The sequence below is a fragment of the Morone saxatilis genome, unplaced genomic scaffold, assembly GCF_004916995.1.
Source record: "Morone saxatilis isolate NCDOM2014 unplaced genomic scaffold, NCSU_SB_2.0 Contig21, whole genome shotgun sequence".
NCBI classification, from domain to species: Eukaryota; Metazoa; Chordata; class Actinopteri; family Moronidae; genus Morone; species Morone saxatilis.
The window spans coordinates 11,494,231-11,515,365 of record NW_023339774.1 but is presented as its reverse complement, the minus strand read 5'-3'; the positions used below and the strand labels follow the sequence as shown (position 1 = coordinate 11,515,365).

At 40.5% G+C, this 21,135-nt stretch overlaps 2 protein-coding genes across 2 annotated transcripts; both read left to right on the top strand.

Annotated features, from left to right (window-relative positions):
• Window positions 1–293: 293 nt before the first annotated feature.
• On the top strand, window positions 294–6,668 carry LOC118333034 (glycerol-3-phosphate acyltransferase 4-like; the record flags this gene model as incomplete). Its single annotated transcript, XM_035668524.1, is given in 12 exon segments — window positions 294–603; window positions 2,208–2,277; window positions 2,380–2,677; window positions 2,799–2,873; window positions 3,097–3,186; window positions 3,347–3,440; window positions 3,551–3,666; window positions 4,842–4,897; window positions 4,984–5,069; window positions 5,328–5,456; window positions 5,607–5,686; window positions 6,160–6,668. Coding segments are annotated over 12 exon segments (1,440 nt in total). The 3' UTR covers window positions 6,338–6,668.
• Window positions 6,669–7,814: 1,146 nt separating this feature from the next.
• On the top strand, window positions 7,815–20,720 carry rab11fip1b (RAB11 family interacting protein 1 (class I) b). Its single transcript, XM_035668580.1, is given in 9 exon segments — window positions 7,815–8,335; window positions 14,468–14,895; window positions 14,987–15,240; window positions 15,292–15,405; window positions 15,633–15,698; window positions 15,771–17,074; window positions 18,486–19,313; window positions 19,570–19,684; window positions 19,848–20,720. Coding segments are annotated over 9 exon segments (3,690 nt in total). The 5' UTR covers window positions 7,815–7,961; the 3' UTR covers window positions 20,055–20,720.
• The last annotated feature ends 415 nt before the right edge of the window (window positions 20,721–21,135 follow it).

Here is a 21,135-nt window from a genome sequence, read left to right as displayed (position 1 = left end):
AAAAGACATAAAACATGAGTAAAAATAATAGCCACGCAATAAAAAGCAATCAAAATAAGAAATTAAATCAAGTAAATAAAGTCGACATCTTACTAGGTGTCAATATAACGTTAGGTGCTTGAATAAATCAGTAATATATCAATATAACAATACAATAATAATAATTTATGAATAAAACATATGATGTTGCTCAAAAAGTAATTTAACATGATCATCATTGTATAGAGCAACTCACCTGAAAGGGTACACAGTTTCTATTTGTTATGACTAATATTTTGTGCTGTCTTTGTCAGGCGCAGACAAAGAGTCACTCCTGAGTCACATTTCAGCGTCTTCAGACACTTCAAACGGACCAGAAGACCTGCCCTAAAGCTGTGGGTTTACTTGTGGTGTGCAGTCTCTTTGCTCCCTGTTTCTCCTCCGCTGTTGGGCAGCATGACTTGGTTTACTTTCCCTGCCGACAACCTGCTGTGCAGGTGTCTTGGCATCTCCATCACGGTGTGGTTTACTCTTCTGTTTGTCTTCATAATTGTGCCGGCTGTACTTGGAGTCTCTATTGGTATCCGCAGACTTTACATCGTGACACTTCTCAAGGTCTTTGAGGTAAGTTTGGTGTCTATTTAATTCACATTTTTAAAAGGGTGCAAAATCAAAGTCTTTGCTTTATTTCTTGTTGCATTTTGGAAGAAAGATCTGACCTCTAAACTAGAACAGTATTAACTTATTTTGCATTGTTAATCTCAGTTATTAGTTAAATGTATTCCCTGTCAGATGCAACCCCTGGGTTCTCCCAGCTCAGAGGGACTGTTAGAAGCGCAGGGCATGATGTTGCCTCCCTTTCCTCAGGGACTGAGGTTTTGGGAAAGACTCCTGGGTGGAACAAGCTTTCAACCATGGGACTACCATCTGAGGTGGAGTAGATACTGCAGGGAGCTGACACTCCTGGGACTCAGTCCATCGACGGGCATAGTTGGAGGATTTTTGGTACAGAAAGCACAAGGCAGTTCTCCTTACAAGCTCAGCCCCTGAGCCCCTGCAGCTTCTGTCTGTTGGATTCAGACCTCCCCTTCTACACTCAGGATAATGTTAGTCACTCAATTAAAGCTGAACAAATTGCTTTCCCAATTTGTTGAAGGTTGTAGGACAGCTGAAGGAGTTGTACCACCTTTGCAGTTTGTTCTCGGGGCCCTGGATAAGCTACCTGAGCTGGTCAGTTTGAAGTGGCTGTCAATCAAGACTGCCTTTCTGCGGGCTTTTGCCGAGAGGGTGGGAGGAGCTGCAGACTCTTGATCCTTCATAAACCTGCAGTATGCATGTTCCTGTGTGAGGGGATGTACATCCTCTCTGGCTGCTTTATCCAGTCAGTGCTCCAACAATGTGCATGTGAGCCAAGAAAAAAGCTGACCAGCCAAATGTTTGTTTCATCTCAGAGAGCTGAAAGTCCAGGCTTTCCCACGGGACTGTAGATGGAACTGGTATTCCACTGCCTTCATGTGTGTTCAAATTTCCTGTGACTGCAATCATGGCAATTGTGAAGCACTGCCATTCTGTTGACATATGTGGCTTTGCTGTTCAGTGTGTACCATATACGTGGCTCGACTGTCTTAATTTAGCTCTTGATACCTCGTTCGGGGATTAGTTGTGAACAGGAAGCTTTGTGTCGGGCAGTCTGGCTTTAGAGGCCTCTCCACACTTCCAAATCAGTCTTAGCATCTTGCAAGGCTGGCGAACCCTCTGTAGTGTCTATCATCTTGGCTCCATGCAGCAGGTCAGAGAGAACTTGTTAGCACAGGAGTGCGTGTATGTACTGGTTGTGAATAGTTTGTTGTCCGTGGGCTAAAACCATGCAGAAATGTTTACTTGTTCACACACCAGGCGTAAAAAAACCTCTCTCCTGGTCAAGGTGGCTGCGGAGACCTGATCTATCAAAATTATGACTTATTTATGCTCGTCAGACAATAAGTAGAGGAAACTGAAACTGGACCAGTCTCCAGAGACTGTGTTGCCTAATTTCATCCCTCTAATAAAATAAGAATTTACACTGCCCATATTCTCTTTGAGACTCTAGCCTTGACTGGAAGTGGGAGGCCTGCACTGCCTTTACTTCGGTGTTGGGTCCCAATTTAAATTATTATTTCTTACAGCAAAAGGAAATGTAATACTTTTTTCTAATGTAGTTGTTTTTTTGTTTTTTTTTCATAAATTAGTGGGCAACCTCACGAATGGAGATGGGAGCCAAGGAAAAGAATCAGCAACTCTATAAACCATATAGCAGTGGTAAACGAGTAACATTTCTATATTTAATGTCATGAATTCTCCCTGTTTCTGTACTTTGTACCACTAACTCAAACGCACGTCTTCTTTTCGTTCTCAATGTAGGAATCATAGCGAAAGAACCACCGTCATCGTGGCAGCAGGAGATCCAGGATCTCCGAGGTTCTGCCAGCTGTCTGCGCTCAGAGCCGGAGTTTGAGATGGCTGACATCTTCTACTTCTGCCGGAGAGGTGTGGAGAGCATCATGGACGACGAGGTGACCAAGTGCTTTTCGGCCCAGGAACTGGAGAGCTGGAACTTGCTGACTCGAAGCAACTACAACTTCCGTCATATAAGTCTGAGACTCACTGTCCTCTGGGGCCTGGGAGTGCTCATCCGGTACGGTGTCCTGCTGCCTCTCAGGTCAGAGCAGCACACTGGCAGGATATGTAATAGAGGCAGTAAGATTTATCACATTGTACAAAAGCTGTGAATAGCTGGTTCAGTCTTGAATCAACTCAGTATGTTCGGTTTGTTCCTGCAGGGTTACTCTGGCAGTCACTGGCATTAGTCTGCTTCTAGTTCTGACTACTTTGGTGGGCTTATTACCAAACAGAGAGTAAGTTTCCTCCAATTCTCATCACAGTTTGAGCATCCATGTGAAGTTAGGTCCCTATAACAAGGGTAGATCATGTGTGTAACCACATGTAGCTCAGCCAGTCTGGGGTTTTTCTTTCTGTGGGATTGTTCTGCTCTTAAATGAAAATGAAGTGGATGACTTTGAAGTGTGCATCCTAAAGAGATTGGAGTAATTGTTTTGGCATTATGGTGCATGTCTTCAGGTTAAAGTTCTTCCTGAGCGAGAAGGTTCATCTGATGTGTTACCGCATCTGCGTTAGAGCTCTCACAGCAATCATCACCTATCATAACAGGTACGATATTTTTCCTCAGACACTTTAATTTATTAAATACATTCTAATTATCAGAACAGAATTGACCTGTGTATGGTATAGTTGCCTCTTTTTGGACTGAATATTTGTTAGCCTGTCTCTAAGTTCTACATGTGTCTTAAACAAACTTGATTAATTTCAGAGAGAACAAACCTAAGAATGGCGGTATCTGTGTGGCCAATCACACAACACCCATTGATGTCATCATCTTGGCCAATGATGGCTGCTACTCTATGGTAGAAAAGTTTATGTGTCTCCATATGCGTTTCTCTGTATGAATGATAATGATAGCTTATAGAGTATTAGAGTTGAGTAGAGATGTTTTTGAGTTGAACTTGTCTCTCAGGTTGGCCAGGTGCATGGAGGGTTGATGGGAATGATCCAGCGAGCCATGGTCAGATCCTCTCCTCACATCTGGTTTGAAAGATCAGAAGTCAAAGACAGACACCTAGTGGCCAAGAGGTAACACTGCATCTTCTCAGTGTTAGCACTGCCCTTCACCTCTGTTACATCATGGTCAGCACCGCTATGTGCAACCCATTATCATCTAGTATGCTCAGCTCAGTGTGTTTTCAATTATAATACACATTTGGCACATAATTAATTAAAATATAAGATACAATAGTCTTGCACACATATTTTTTTCCATCATGGGCAAAGGCCTTCTAACAAATAATATACTAGTAAGTCAATGGCAGCATTTTTAGTAGATTTTTAAAAAAAAGGTATTGCAATGGTAGTGTTGGCTCACTGAACATCCTATGTGGTGTGCACATTTAAACACAGGATCCAGAAATCCATTTTAACTGTTTATTTCAGTCGGTGGATGTGAATGTGAATTATTTTTTCTATACAAAAAGAATATTACAGAAATTTTACAAATCTGAATAATTACAAAACTACTAACAAGAAATAAATCAGATAATTTAACTTAATTAATGCATCCACAATCTGACCCTATTTTCTCTCTTTTCTTCTTAACATAGAAACCTTTCTAGACTATAGCATCATAAACACAAATTGTTATCTTAAAACAGTTTTGTAACACATGAATCATATTTTAAAGGCGATAAGGGGCATGTTAAACTCACAGCAGGTTCTCTTTGTTCTTCTTGGTATGGTTGGACGGAAATCAGATCTGAAGGTGGAGCTATATATTCTTGGGGGAGTCAGAGAGGAGTGGCAGTGCTGCAGTTGGGGGGGGGGGGACTCGCAATTTAACATTTATCAAAACTCTTTTTATACTATGCATTTTTGTATCCTTGCTCTAAAAACCTCAATACTTTCTCACTTTATGATGCATCAGTATGTAGGTATGGCTGCTATAAAACAAAAGGACCTGACGGTGAGCATACTCTATCATAAAAGTGGAATAGCCTGTAGCAGCTTGTTCATAGAATTAGATTGCACACTGGCACTGACCTTGGCAGCCTTGCATAAAAGACATTTAAGAAAGCAGTATATACCACATTTCATATCATTTATAAGCACCTTAGTGAACTTGATATAGATCAGAGTATGCATATGTAATGATTTGGCTGTTGCCATAGTCGCAGCAGTTTGAATTGGGTCTGAACATCATTGGGCTTAAACTGTGGAAGTGAAGCTAACGGCAATATTTTGCTCACTCATTTCAGGCTTGGCGATCACGTTGCTGACAAAACCAAACAGCCCATCCTGATCTTCCCTGAGGGTGTGTATGAGGACATAACTCTTTCAAACACACACGTAGAGCCCATAAGATGTGTTGATAAGAGATTCACACTGTGTCTTCTACAGGTACTTGCATCAACAACACATCAGTGATGATGTTTAAAAAGGGAAGCTTTGAAATCGGCTGCACCGTCTATCCGGTTGCCATTAAGGTAAGAAGTACTATTTTTCCTCCTTTCTGTTCATTTTGCTCTTTGCTTTGCTTGATATAACCTCAAACCTTCCTTGCTACTGTCAACTGTCAAGTGCTAGTGCTTGCTCATGGCGCAAACTGTTGGGTCTCTTTAAATTATTTTAAAAAGGAGTACGGTCTAGTTTGGTTCTATTTGAAAACTGTTCTGAGATAACTTCTGTTATGACTTCTGCTATATCAATAAAATTTAATTTAATTGAAAATTTCCATCTCACAGTATGATCCTCGGTTTGGGGATGCTTTCTGGAACAGCAGTAAGTTTGGTATGGTGAATTATCTGCTAAGGATGATGAGCAGCTGGGCCATCGTCTGCAGCGTTTGGTACCTGCCACCTATGAACAGAGAGGTGAAACTCTTTGTCACAACCTAACAAAGAAATATTTGGTGTGTTACCAAAATCAGCGATGGAACACCCAGGTCATCTTTTGCTTCTTCTATCCACTGGAATACTTCTACCACTTTTTCTTAGCCTGTTTTTTTTATTGTCCTTGTGTAGGAAGGGGAGGATGCAGTGCAGTTTGCCAACAGAGTGAAAGCAGCAATAGCTGCACAAGGAGGATTAGTGGATCTTATTTGGTGAGTTATTAGCCAGGTTTCCATCCAAATGTAGCGCAAATCTTATTGACAGCAAATCTACAAAAGAAATACAAATTTATGTGTGTTTACATCCACTACTGTTGTGCAAAATATTAGGAGTTGGTTTATGGAGATAAGCAGTAGGTGGCACTAATTCTCCAGTCAGGTGGGCATGACAAGATGATGGAACTACAAAGAATCCAAGTATCTAAGTAGCATTTTTCTTTTATGCGCAACCCTTTCTAACTCAGCCAAGCAATATATGTTATGTATATTTTTTCCACTGTTTGAATAAATTGAATAAATTAGATGTGCATACAAACTGTTGGTGGTCATGGTTGTTAGAGGTTGCCAATGGCATAAAAAAAAAACACTGGCTTTTAGCTTTGACAGAAACTGCAGTGTGCAGGAGATCATTTCCCTCTTGAGTCTGTGTGTGATACTCTTCTCCTTTCTTACCTGTGTCCTCTCAGGGACGGAGGGCTGAAACGGGCAAAAGTGAAAGATGCTTTTAAAGAAGAGCAGCAGAAACTTTACAGTAAAGTTCTTGTAGGTGAGCAGGACCAGGGTGACCAAAGTGACAACAAACTTGTAGAAGATGAAAATCCGAAGGAGAATAAAAGCCATCAAGATTCAACAGAAGTACAATGAGGACGCAGTGAATGTATGACGTTTTAAGTACAGACTCTTGCGTCTTACATAATGCTGAATGTGTATTATCAGAAGTAGGATTTTATATTAATAATTATTATTGTTGTTTTACCACTCAGAATGAAAGAAAATGTTTATGATATTTATTTGTGTGTAAAAATCTATATTTATTTACATTATTTGTATGATGTGAAATTACAGTACAGAAGGTACAAATGCAAATGGATCAGTTTGTCTTTTCCAACTATTTGTTTGTAGACCAAATTCCTATTGTGACCTTAATTTTTTTGCCTCCTTTTTTTATTACCATGTGAGCTTGATGTATGTCACATTAAAGCAGTCTCTTCTTAAAACTGTTTACTTTCTTTAAAGACATCCAAAACTGAATTATCTGCACAGCCATTAAGAGACTATTTTAAGTGTCTAGTACTACAGCGTTTTACATCAGAGCCAGACAGACACTTTGGCAGTGCCAACACTTGTGCGTCACGGTGCTAATTGGCTCAAGGCTCTATATGTGTCTCCATCTTTAATCTTTGCTCCAGGTAGAAGAGAAAGTGGGATCAAACATTTTCAGGCTTGGCGTACAATGTAAGCCGTCATAATGTAGGTTTTGCAGGTTAGGAAAGTCTTTCTTTGAAGGATTTGAGATTTAGAGTGCTGCTGCTGGAAGAACATAAGTTGTGTTCATATTAATTCCCTTTCTTAAACAGCAGGAGTCAGTGTTCAAACATGAACCACCCCGTATGTGAGCACGTTTTACTCAACTATAAACATACAAATCAATATACAATCTGATTTAGACAGCTGTATAAAACACACTTTTCCATCACCACCTAATCCTACTTCATGGGAACTGAGGGTTTATCCCAGTTTGTACTGAGGAGAATGCAGGGAATCAGCTCTGGAAAGGTTGCCAGTCCATGAATGAGCTAAAACACGTTGCATGTATTTCAGAGAATTCAATCCACCTGATCTGCAGTGGGACTGCAGCCTGATTAAGATTCAAACTGGAGCTACACCTGAAACTGAATCCAACCATATGAACTCTGCTGTCACCAGCCTGTCAGGTATCCTGTTATAGGTACCAGACCTAGATCAGAAAGATAGATAACATAGATGGGACTCTGTGACTATAAGTAATGCTAAAAATATGCACTATATTTGTTTCTTTAATGAAAAGACAAAACCAATCAAGCAACTGCAATGATTACAAAGTGTCAACCTAAGTAAGTACACAAATCAATCAGCCAGTCAGTCCTGCCCTTACTTTAATGCAGCTGATGTGATGCTGATGCACTCTGGCAGGTGTCAACAGGGATCAGGTGTGGCCTATTGGTTCCAGTAAGTGATTGTGGTGGTGTGAATGGGCTTGACAAGCAGCGTGTCAGGTTTGTTAGAGAAGTCATGTAATCTGTGGGAGTGTCTTGTCTTAACTAAGGCCCCCTGTCGGTGTAACCGCGCCCAATCAGCTGTTTCCTCAAGTTCAACCAAGCTCACGGGAAAACTTTTCCTCTCTCCTGGTCATTATCACGCTGAACACCCAGCAGACACGACCGCGTTTGAGTGTTTTTGGATTTAATTTTTATTGCGCGCTGTTAATCCGGCAACAAGTGGAGTCAGCATGTCCCTGGCGGATCAGCAGTGGTGTCCCACAAGCGTCCAGGTAACGGTGCTCCAAGCCAGAGGCCTCAGGATAAAGGGGAAAAGCGGCACTAACGATGCGTACGCGGTCATGCAAGTGGGCAAGGAGAAGTATCAGACCTCGGTGGTGGAGAAGAGCGTGGCACCGGTGTGGAAGGAGGAGGCCGCTTTCGACCTGCCGCCGCTGCTGCAACAGGGCGGAGGAGGAGGAGGAGGAGGAGGAAGAGGCACGGAGCGATCCACCCTGCACGTCCAGGTCTTGCACCGGGCCCTGGTGGGTCCAGACAAACTGCTGGGACAGGCTGTCATCAACCTGCTGCAGCTCAGTGAGGACAAAAGCCGTAACAAGACCGAGTAAGTGCGCACAGCAGGGAGTCAATGTTTGATTAAAGAAAAGGCTGATGACCCAATGGATGCATGGAGAGAGATGGGCTGCAACTCACCATTATTTACATTATCCATAATCTATACTTCATTTTCTCGATTAATCGAATAATTGTGCGATGAACAAGTTGTCAAACTCCCCACCACAAGTTCCCAAAGTCTAGAAATGTCATGTTTTGTTCGACCAAAGATGGTTTATTATCATATAAGACCTAAAACAAAACACATTTAAGAAGCTGGAACTAGTTAATTTCAACTTTTTTAACCTAAAATGACTTAATCAATTTGAGATAGTCAATTCTGTTACACAAAAATGTCAAACAGTCTTTAAGCCATCACCAAACAACATTAACCCTTGTTTAAAAGAGGCATCTTTGAGCTTGTCTGTTGGGGAAATGGTTGAAAAGAAATCGTTCTGCTGAAGTTTGAGCAGCCAGTCTCTGGACTCTGGAGAGATTCCTCTCTGTGCCACAGGGAGACAACTCTGCTTGCTCTCTGTCATGTTGCAGCTTTGTGAAAACACCATAATCCCCATTAAATCCTTAATAATTACACACCATATCTTCTTTTATTGTAAAAATACAATTATGCAGCTTCTGTGAAAACTGGATTAGGGTTGCCATATGAATATGTTTCCCTTAATATGTGCATTGGAAAAAGCTCCTTGGGAGTGAGTATGATTTCCCTGTGTGATATTTGCACCTTTTTTTCCCACTGAGGTGAGGTATTCGAGCACACACACACACACACACATCCATGCATCACTACACAGACCTGCTTTGGTGGGTTTGACTTATGAATGTTGCCCACTCGCTCCAGCACAGCTTAACGGATTTGTTCCCCTCTGCAGCGGCCTTCAAGGATGCCAGTCAGCATTACTTACTCAGCCAAAAGACACAAGTCAAAGTATTCACTCTTTCATTGACTGAGCTTGTCAACGACAGAGAAATTCCACAAAGAGGACCTTCTCCTCATGTGCCACTATACAGCTTTAAATTAATGCTTTACGAGGCATACACACCAAGCAAAGAACGTGAAGTAAATAACTGAGGTGATTGCCTTTTTTAGTTTAGTTTTGTGCTAATAATGGCAGTGATGATCAGGTTCTTCCTGGTACATACTGTTTGTTCTCAGTAATGGCGATTATACCTGCTCCTTTAACCAGAAAATATGCTGGTTTTAATTCAAGATATCCTAAAGATTTGAAATGCAAGAGCCGTCAGCCCTGCAGTTCAGTAAGAATGGAAAATAATTGTTGTGCTAAGCTGTTTCTAAGTATTTTAGTCCCCTGCTGTGTGACCGGTATTACACAAAAGCAGACTGCATACCAGCTTGTTTGTCGAAACACACACACTTCCTTCTCCCACCTTGTTGTTTTGGGTCTGTCTGCGCTGTTTGATGTCTTGGGTCACTGTATGAATTGTAATGTCGTCCATACCAGGGCTACATTTGACGTTGATGCTCATGTTTTTTTCATCATAACACAATAGATTTGTTGTCTGTTCATGTTATGGCAGTGCTTTGATAACACAGAGAAAGCAGTCAGCCTGCTTCAAAGTTCCTTTTTTTTTCTGTCACACTTAAAATTCATATAAAATTAGATTTGGGAGTATGAAATGAGTTGTGATTAAAATTAATTTGTTCAGAGTTTTCATACTGTACTGCCTGTTTCTCTGGTTTGGCTACTGTCCAACTCTCTCTCAGCATGCTAAGCCGAACCTCACCTGGCTGCATATTTAATGCTGCATGGTGTTGGACTTTGGAGTGTGTGTGTGTGTGTGTGTGTGTGTGTGTGGCTAATCACATCTGCTCTTTTTGGCTTTCAGATATTGGTTTGCCTTAAGCACTGCTGCAGAAAACTTGCATGTTGATGCATGTATAGCGTTTTATTAAGATTTCTTATCCTGGAAATACTATATACAACTATAATTGTAGAATCAGCAAACACACATGCTTCTGTTGTTGAGTAAATGCTCAGGTTGTTTTCTGTTGATCTGCCTCTGAGGTTTAAATCCGACTTTAGCCACGCATTCCTGACAGTTTTATCAATGAAAAACAAACAGTGATGGCAACAGGGACAGTGAAGCAAGGTCAGTTTTTTCTGAACAAGACCACTGTGAATGTACTAAACCCCAAAAGACAAACATGTTCCCCTAGCTGCCAGTATAGCAGCTCTACTGTTAAAGTTACATGGTGTTTGCTGAATTCTGTGAAGTAATTATTTAACTAAGTTTTGCTCTTTTGAACATAGTTTCTCCTACACACTCCATAGCCTGTTCTCATTACCAGGTTGTCAAATACACCAACGGTGTTTAGTTAGTTGCAATCTGAAAATTCACTGCTAGATGCCACTAAATCCTTCACACTCGTCCTTTTTATGACTTCTTGTCCATGTTGGCCTAAAAGTTGCTTTACTTAAGTCACTTAAGGTACATAAAGCATGCGCCCCATGCGGCTCGTGTTCAGTTCCAACATGCAGCCACTTGCTGTTGATCCCTCTCTCTCCCCATTTCCTGTCAATCTTTAACTGTCACTCAAATAAAGGCATAACAAAGGTTAATTCAAATTCAAATTAAGACTGTTTGGGTAAAATTAGAAAATGGTGGGATAGGAAAAATAAACCCTCAAATTAAAGCAGCAAACATTAATATAAGTCAAGTAAAAAAATATGAAAAGGTTGACTGGAGCATGAACAAAACCAGGATCCTGAAACTGAAGCAGCTAAATGAAATTCAGCCATTACTGATTATATAGGTTACGTTCTGTATTGTGATCAACTTTGGTTTAAAAAATAACACAAGGTTCAACCACTGATTTGTAAAACGCATTGAAAATAGAATTTCTCGTCAGTTTCACTCTGGTTCCTTTCTCTGACTCATGGATGTGGACCGATACATGAAGCCCTGGGCAGTTTTGGTACATGGACATTATCACTGAGTTGTTTTACTCACTCAGCTCTTCTCCCACTCACACAGCTGTGTTCTGTGATAAGAAGGGCTTGAGCCACTCAGGGCATTGTCTTATCAGTAGTTCAGGCTTCACAAGGAAGGATGTGTATGTGTGTGTGTGTGTGTGTGTGTGTGCGTGTGTGCGTGTGTGCTTGTGTGCGCGTGCAGAAAGTAGAATACATTTACAAAATGTTGAGTCATGCGTTATCCTCTTGTTGTTCTGTCTGTACCGCAGAGCAGCACACTTTCTACTCTTGACAGGAGTGTGAGATTATGGGCATCCTCATCATCCAGGCATTGTTAAGTGAAAGGCATTTTTAATTCCTCCTCCTGCACACTGCCTACTACCTCAACCAGCTAACGCCCAAACAGTTTTGCAACTTCCCTTCTGTTTAAACTGAACTAGCTTACTACTTCTCTTTTTTCACTTGCTCATGTGGGATGTATTTAGTGGTATGTGTCGGTATCAGAAGTATGGAGGTTGTCCAAAGGTTAGGGTTGTGATTATACAGTATAATTCAGTATAGTATTGTGTTTTATACAACATACAGTGTTTATAGTATAGTATTGCATGCTATACTAAAGTATAGTGCAGTGTTGGTAGAGTTTAGTACGCTATAGGCAGCTGTAGTACACTTAAAGTGTAAGATACTATAATATTATTTATATGCTATGCTATACTGGATACTGTACCACAGTGTGCATACATTACTATACCATAATAACCCTAATACTATACCATACTATACTAACACTGTGTTCTACTATAGCTATGTAAAACATATGGCACATATACAGTATATTTACTGCCTTTTGTTGGTTTTTGATTACAGATTTACCAGAGTTATTGATATAAGAAAACACATTTGTGGAGCGATATAACCTAGAAAAAGAAATGGAATATAAAATGCATAATATATGTTTTTGTTATTTTAATCTTAGAATAATCGTTTTATATCTACAGACTTTCTACAGTAGCCCAGAATGGACAAACCACTCCCTGCTCACACGGGTAGGGTGAAGCAAGGGAGAGTCAAAATATGAGTTAGGGAGTTTGCCCAGTTGTCATGGAATTATAGATGTTTAAACCGATTAAAAATGGATTAAGGTCTTTCTTGATTTGCCTGATAAATGAATGCATGATCTGTCTAGCAGTGTTTTGTTGAAGGACATTCATCAGGCAAATCACAAAGAAGTCTCACAGTGAAATATTTATAATGTAGCCTGAAATGTGCCAATCACACCATAGTCAACAAGCAGTAGGAGGCAGGGGACTGTAACAAGTTTCATCTATTTAAGGCAAATTCCAGTGAAAAGGCTTCCCTCCTTAATTTTTTGTTGCCACAACATCTGAAGCATTTCCTTGAGAGGGAGGAGGAGGAGGAGGGTGAATCTCAACAACATATCTTATTCACTTGGGTCTATATTACATATCAGTGGCATCTCAGGGAGAGGCATTATTTAAAATGAGGGGGGAATGATACAGTTTAATAGCACACAAACTCACAAACACAATACATTATATATTTCAGTGTTGCATAATGCTTTCACATTTTTATGTTTATACAACCACAATTTTCAGCTAAATCTGTAAATCTTGCTTCACATTTAACAAGAAAACAGTTATGAATTCCAAACAACAACACAAACACATCTTCTCTCTCTCAACCACACACAACCACAAACACAACACACACACACACAACCAAAACACCACACCCACAACCAACACACACACACATACACACTTACATACACTCACAGACTCACACGGCCCCTTCCTCATTTCCCCAGGAATCCAGATTTCATTAGGAGTTGTTTGTTCAGTGGTGAGCTGACCTCAGATTTCTGCCTGATGGGCACTTTTTATGCTGACTGCTCCTTTTTGTTATTCTGCTTTACTCTGAGACCCCTCTGTCAGTACTGAACTATGACACAGGTGCAGAAGCTGTGCAAAGTTGACAAATCTTGTTCTCAATGTTTACTAAGTCTGTTTAGGCAGTTTTTAAAGATTTTATTACAAGGAATACATTTGAAGTTACTTGTTTTAGGTTGTAACTAGTGTTTATGTTGGATTCCTAGACTGTCATCTGGATAATTCATTGTCAAACTATATTAAAATGTGGTAAAAACCAAGAACAAGGACATGTGACCATGCAAGGAAGTTTGTTAGCATTGTTTCTCTCTGGCACATACCTACAGTATGTTTAAAGGTTAATAGCAGATTAGTTCCCTGTAAACCTCACCAGTTTAAGTTTTGTGAGGAGCAGAGACTAATCTTGTTAGATTTGGGGAAAAAACCTTGGGCACAGACTGTCTGCAGGGTTAGATGTTTGGGAACATGCAGGATATGCACAAAGTTGAGTATGACGCTTTGTCTCCGAGGCAAACACGCTGTTAGAGAGCCTGCTATGTATAAATTTACGCTACAAGTCTGATCCTGACGTAGAGCTTCTTTAGTAGGATTTGATCATGTGAGACGTTGGAGGAAAAACGTTCATAGGCTGTCAAATACTAATGAAACAAATATATACACACAGTACAAGCATTCATACGTTCCCCACATTAGAGGCTGACACAGGCAGGACAGTATTATTATTTTTAAAAACTTTCCTTCATGGTCAGCTTGCTGGTTGTTCTTAGATCCTCACAGACTTTCCAAAAACATTCAAGTCAATGCTGAGTCACCCTGCATTTAGATGGATCATAGTTTCCACAGGGAACCTTACCAGGACTAAAAGTCAACTTACTGTAAATGAATCTCAGTCTTGGTGTGTCCATGGTTCTTTTAAACCATTCAGTAGTAGTAGGGGATCAATGCTCCATTGATATAACTCTGTTCTGGTTAAAATCTTGTTATAATACAGACAATGTGTGAAGCTAAAAACCTTAAAATTAAAGGACCAGTGTGGAGGATTTAGTGGCATCTAGTGGTGTAGTTGCAGATTGCAAACATAATACAACTGGTAATTATGACTACCATGTCTTAATTTAGACCCATTTGCTCCTGACACAGGGCCCAAAAATATTGCAGGTCTAAGTTATATATCCAACACTGAAACAAGAAATGAATGAATAATATATCAAATGTGTTCTAAAATCTAAAACATGCCTTTGGAAAATGTTATTCTAATAAGATTCCTCTCTTTAACAGATGGTTTAAGTTGCTAGACAAGACTGGCAAGGCAGACAAAGACAGAGGAGAGGTGCTTGTCGATATCCAGTTCATGAGAAACAACATGACCGCCAGCATGTTTGACCTCTCTGGTGCCGGCAAATCCAGGTCTCGCCTGGGCAAGTTCAAGGACAAAGTTCGTGGCAAGAAAAAGGAATCAGATGCTGTGTCCACTGTGGTGCCATCCTTTACTCAGGTTCTGACAGACAGCGAGGAGGACGGAAACGGGGAGGGTGAGGTAGCTGCGTGCAAGGACGAGAAAAAGAAGAAACACAAGATGAAGTCTTTGTTTTCTACCAAGTCTAACCTGCAGAGGAACATGTCTCAGTCTATGTCTGTTCTGCCTGCAAAGAACTCCTCGCTGAGCGGCAGCCAGTCTTCTGGTCTAAACGTGGATTCTTCTGAAGGTCAGAGCAACAGTTTTGAATTCACTCTGTCCTATCACTGTTATTTATTTTCTCATTGTCCTGCATGTTCATTTTCTCATTGTCCTTCCAGGTAAAAAGAAGTTCAAGTTCATGATACACAAACGTTCAGGCAGCTCAGACAGCAAAGATTCCTCCTCTGGTCACCAAAAACATGGCGCTGCAGAACAGAGTAACTTGTGCATCAATGGCAGTCATGTATACTGTGAAGAGCCACCGCCACGGACCTCACGTATCGGCTCCAACTTTAGTTTGGCCAGTTCAGGCCACGGATCCATGGAAGACGTCCCTGAAAGCTCTCCTCCATCTGTTGATTCACTGAGGGCAGTGAGACAATATTCACCCTGGACAGAGGAGGAGGAGGAGGAGGAGGAGGAGGAAGAGACGGCTGAAGTAGAAAATATAAAAGAGGACGTGGGTGAACGTAGAAGGGAGGAAGAGGAAAGGATTAGGATGGAGGAGGAGAGGAGGAGAAAAGAAGAGAAGGAGAGGGTTAGGCAGAGAAGAAGTTGGAGAGGTTGGCTGTAGGAGAAGATTGGCCGACTAGGAAGAAGAAAGAAGGGAGAATTGAGGAAGAAGAAAAAAGCAAAGCGAAGAGAGAGGGCTCAGGAAGAGAAAAGGAGACAAGAGGAAGAGCGTAAAATTTAGCAGCAGGAAAAGAGGATACTGGAGGAAGAAGAAAGAAGGGATTGAAGAAGAGAAAGTTAGACAGGAGGAAGAGCGAGAGAGGACGGGAGAAGGAAGAGAGGCTCAAGAGAGAGCAGAGACAGGAGGAAGAGGAGAGGGCTTAGGAGACAAGAAGAAGAGCGTGAAAGATGGCAGAGGAAAAGAGGAGACTAGAGGAAACAACAAAGAAGAGAATTTGAGGAAGAAGAAAAAAGCAAAGAGAGGAAGAGGAAAAGATTAGGAAGGAGGAGGAGAAGGCTCAGGAAGAGAGGAGGAGACAGGAAGAAGAGGAGAGGGCTAGAAGAAAAGAAGAAGAGCGTGAAAGATTAGCAGAGGAAAAGAGGAGACTAGAGGAACAACAAAGAATGAGAATTGAGGAAGAAGAAAAAAGGCAAAGAGAGGAAGAGGAAAGGATTAGGATGGAGGAGGAGAGGGCTCAGGAGGAGGAGAGGGCTCAGGAAGAGAGGAGGAGACAGGAGGACGAGGAGAGGGCTAGGAGACAGGAAGAGCGTAGAGTAGAAGAGGAAAAGAGGAGACTGGAGGAAGAAGAAAGAAGAAGGTTTGAAGAAGAGAAAGTTAGAAAGGAAGCAGAGGAGGGGATTAGGAGGGAGGAGGAGAGGGCCCAGGAAGAGAGGAGACGAGAGGAAGAGGAGATGGAGCATGAGAAAAAGAGAAAGCTAGAGGAACAAGAAAAAAGGCAAGAGGAGGAAAAGAAAAGGATTAGGGAAGAGGAGGAGAAAGCTAGAAAGGAAAAGGAAGAATATGAGAGATTGGCAGAGGAAAAGCAGAAACAAGAGGAGGAAGAAAGGAAAAGGGTTGAGGTAGAGGAGAAAATTAGAAAGGAGGAAGAGGAAAGGGCAAGGGTGGAGAAGGAGAGGAGGAGGAAAGAAGAGGAGGAGAAGGTTATGAGACAAAAAGAAGAACATGAGAAGTTAGCAGAGGAAAAGAGGAGACTAGAAGAACTAGAAAGGAGGAGAATTGAGGAAGAAGAAAAAAGGCAAAGGGAGGAAGAGGAAATGATTAGGAAAGAGGAGGAAAGGAAACAAAAGGAAGAAGAGAGGGCTAGGAAGGAAAAGGAAGAACATGAGAGATTGGTAGAAGAACAAATGAGACAAGAGGAACAAGAGAGGAGAAGAATCGAGGAGGAGGAAAGAATTAAAAAGGAAGAGCAGGAATGGATAAGGGTGGAGGAAGAGAGAAAGAGGAGACAAGAGGAAGAAGAAAAGAGGATTATTGAGGAAGAGGAGAAAATTAGGAGGGAAGATAAAGCTGAAAAGGATAGGAAAGAAGAGGAGGCCAGGAAGCTGGAGAAGGAGAAGTTAACAAGAGATGCAGAAGAACAGAAGAAGAGAAAGAATGAAACGAAACACAAACCTGCAGCGGTGAAGTCTAAAGTGGAGAGCCCTGCAGAAGTCACCTCTACCAATCCATTTGATGAAGACTTTTCAAATAATCCCTTTGAGGATGCTGCTGAAATATCAACTGTCCAACAAAGGTTAGTTCAGATCATCTTACACTACACAGAACCAAAACACTGTGATAGATACAGTACATTGGGGCGCCCTGGTAACTCACCTGGTAGAGCTGACGTCCCAACAACTTACTAACAACTATATCTACAACTATAAAATATTTTTACTAAATTTAATCTTAAATATAAAATGTTTGACCTAATGATAGGGCTAGATAAAAAGTCAGGGGATTAGCAAAGTTTATTTTTGTTAGCATTTTGGTGGGTTTGTAGAAAAAGTCAGGGGATCACCAGAGTCATTAATATACAGAATCTGGTAACAATGAATGTCGGTACAAAATGTGACTTTCTGTTTAGTAGCTGTTGAGATATATCACAGTAGCAGTCTGTATGATTCATTGTTTTGGTGCCGTGAATGTCTGTACACAATTCCGAACTAAGATATTTGACTATCTGACAGACCAACATTACAATCCATAGAGCCAAAAAGAACTAAAGAGGTAAAAAAAAATGTAATCGAAATGTTTTTGTGCAATACTAGTTACTTTACTATAAACCCTAACTTGTTCACACTGACCAACTCCTCAGCATTAAGTTTCACACAGTTGAAGCCTGTATGAAATACATCTGTGGGAAACGGTGAAGGTTGTGGGTGTTGCACAGTGTAACAGGGTAACTAGCTGGAGTAGGTAACCTGCCTTTTGTTATCAGTAGCAGAACATGAACAGAATAGGGCAAGAGAGTTGGTGAACTAAATTTGACTGCCTGATGAAAATGATATAAAGTCAGTCATTTACATGTACAGAAAGTGTTATCTGAATGTAGTTTATCTTCTGTTTTCCAGTCACGACAGCAACAGTTCATCCAAATGCTGCTGTTTTAAATGCAACCTAAAGCTGATACGTCATTAAAATTGCATAGCTCTGTGCTTGGAGTCGATGAGTGTGCAGACACATGAATGTCTGTGAGCAAGGATAAGTTTCTTTTGTTACTGAGATTGGGGCCTCATTGCGGAGTCTTACATCATTATATCAGGCATCAAATATACAGGTAGTGAAAATAACTTGGAACAATGGGTAATTAAGTGAAAGTGGATGGTAACTTCAGAGATCTCCGGATGAGATTAATTTGGTATATTCTCCTTTATTTCTCCTTAATATTATTATATCAGGACATTTACATTACTATACACTGCTTTTAAAAATGAAGAAAATTAATAAATATATTCTGTGTTCTCCTTTGTTTGCTCTCTAATTTTGCAACACAAGGTTTTACACAAGAGTTTGATATCTTGAATCTACTTGTCAACATCCTTGATGACTTGTTTTAGATTCAGTCGGTGTGGCACCATTATTTTGTCTTCCCTATGCAACTCCTTTCAATAAACCGCTTCCGTCGGTTTTAAATGTCATATAGTCTGTGTTTAATTTTTTAGGAATCAATCTGCTGAATCATCAAAGGGAAGTAAGACTGCTTCCACTGATGAAAAGGATCTTATTAGTGCTCAACGAAAGAAGCTACCAGCTCCTAAGCCTCCAGGAAGAAATCCAGCAGAGAGACAGACTCAGAGGGAGCAGGACGGATCTACGCGTCATCTGGCACAAATTAACAAGCAGAGCAAAGACAAAGACGTCAAAACCGTCAGCGTTCCCCCTCGGCGCTCTGTGCAAATGATCGCTCCTCTGAGTAGGTCTCCCAAAGATGCAAAGAACACCCAGAGCTTGACTCAAAGTAGTGCAACCAAAGGAACAACAAATGTTGCCAAACACAGTAAACGTCTGGCACCGACTACACCTCGTTCTGTGGAAGAAGGGCCTTCCTCTGAACCCAAAACGGTCTCGTCTTCAGGTGGCAAAGAATGTGGCTCAGAGGCAAAACAAGAGATTGTTTATGGCTTAAATCCATTTGAAGACGATGAAGATGAAAATGATCTCACAGCCCAAGATGGTGCAACAACTCATACTGGTCCAGTACAGTGGCCTCCAGTTGTGTCTCAGGCTGCTGATAAAGATGCCTCCTCTGAGGCAAAAATCAAATCCTCAAAGATGGCCCATGCTCCCCCGCTTCCTGGAAAGAAAGCCGCCACGTCGGGCACTGCAATCAACCAAAGCACTGAGGAAAGCCATGTGACAGATAACAGTGTAACGCAGCCATGTGACCCGAACCATCTCCAAGAGAGTCCACTACGAGAGTCCCAGCCAGTGCAGAGTCCTGGGGAGGAGGCAGGTGGGAAGAAAGAGGGGCCTCCTACAACTTCGCGCAGGTGAGACAGAATATTTATCACTCTGTCTTCATATATTTTTGATCAAACACCCCTAGCTCCCTAAATAATGCTGCGTATAATATGAACTGTGTTGTATTGAATAAGGTTGGTGATTGCTAGGTTACGCTTTGATTTTTATATAAAATTATAGCAGCTTGATAACTGAGCCATACTTACACGCCAGTACTACATTTCATTTCACTCCCTAAATTCAATCCAGTGCCTAAATCTGTCTTTCTTCTTTTTGTCATTGCAGGCTTCAACCTGTAAAACCCCTTAATCCTCTGGGACAGCAGTCTGTCTCAGTTGTTCAAGGGGAAAGAGATAACAAATCCACAGAAATCCTTTGTGAACTTCAGGAGAAAACAAAGGTATGTCTTTTTTTTTAATCAATACTTTTATGGTGGTTAAAGGATTGTAAATGAACAAAGGAAAGTTTTCATATAAATGTTTGAATCTTTTGTTTTAAGAGTTTTTTCCGTCACATTTGTGTTTAATAAACACACATTCTCCATGTTTTATGTATTCTCACAGGTAAATGACACTGAGCTGAAAGGGCCGTACTCCCAGCTGACTCGAGAGGAACTCATCTCTCTGGTGCTTAAACAGGAAAAGCAGCTGTCAGAGAAAGACAAAAAGATATCAGAGCTCGAGCAGTACATTGACAACTTGCTTGTGCGTGTCATAGAAGAGCAACCGAGTATTCTCATGTCCATGAACTCTCTGAAGAAACCTGTCTAGGTGGATGCACAGCTGACACTTTATTTCCAGTGTAAAAGCTTAGGTTGACAAGGTTTGAACAGTTTAGAGTTTAAGTTTCAACAAATTGGCAAATGAATGATGAAGATGGAAATATATTTTGTAAAATAAATCTTGCAGTGGCTGTTGCAGCTTTCAGCCTTTAAATTGGGGGATTAAGTCAACATAAGTACAAATATATATTCTACATTTTCTAAATATTTAGCTATTTTTGACACTTTACTACAGTATGTAAATGTGTGACATTGAAACAACCTCTTTTTATGCATTTGTGGTGAATATTTTCACGGTGAGCATAAAATTCTGTCCAAAAATGACTGATAAATGTCAAATGTTGCCAACATGTCAAACTTAATCACTGTATATGGTAAAAAAATAAATAATATGCAACTGTTAGCTTCCTATCCCCTGGAGATATCTCCAGCGTAAAGAAGAGCCTTATTTTACTGTCAAAAACTATGCACTAGTATGTAGATGGACGTTTCTTGCTCTTGTACTGAATGTCAAAGTTTACATGATTCTACTAACCCCCAAAGGCACTTTACTCAGCTTACACTATTAACATGATGTACACTGAATTACTGAACTGTACTGAGGTTACTGCATTATGGTCTTAAAATATGCATAATAAAATAAACTTTGTTCTGATAAAAGCACATGTTGTCATTTCCTGGAAAGATATTGTAAGTTTGTGTATGTCTTTGTGTATTTATTTATTTATTTATTTAATTTAAAGACTATTTAAGACTATTTTGTATATCTTAATTATTTGCACAATTTAGGATTCCCTATATTCTACACATGATTTTTCCTTTTCCTTATTTGGTCATTTTTCTCCAAATCGAATACAAATTCGCATTGGCATATTTCAAACAGTAAATATCTAACATTCATTATCAATGGAGAGTCTTCTAATTTTCAATAAGAAAAGTAGGATTGTCAAGAAGATTTTCAATAGCCATTTTCTGAACTGTAGTTAGTGGGTAGACCACTATATCAATTGATATATATTGTTATCGAAAATTAAGTAGAATATATAATATATATATATCTATCTATCTAT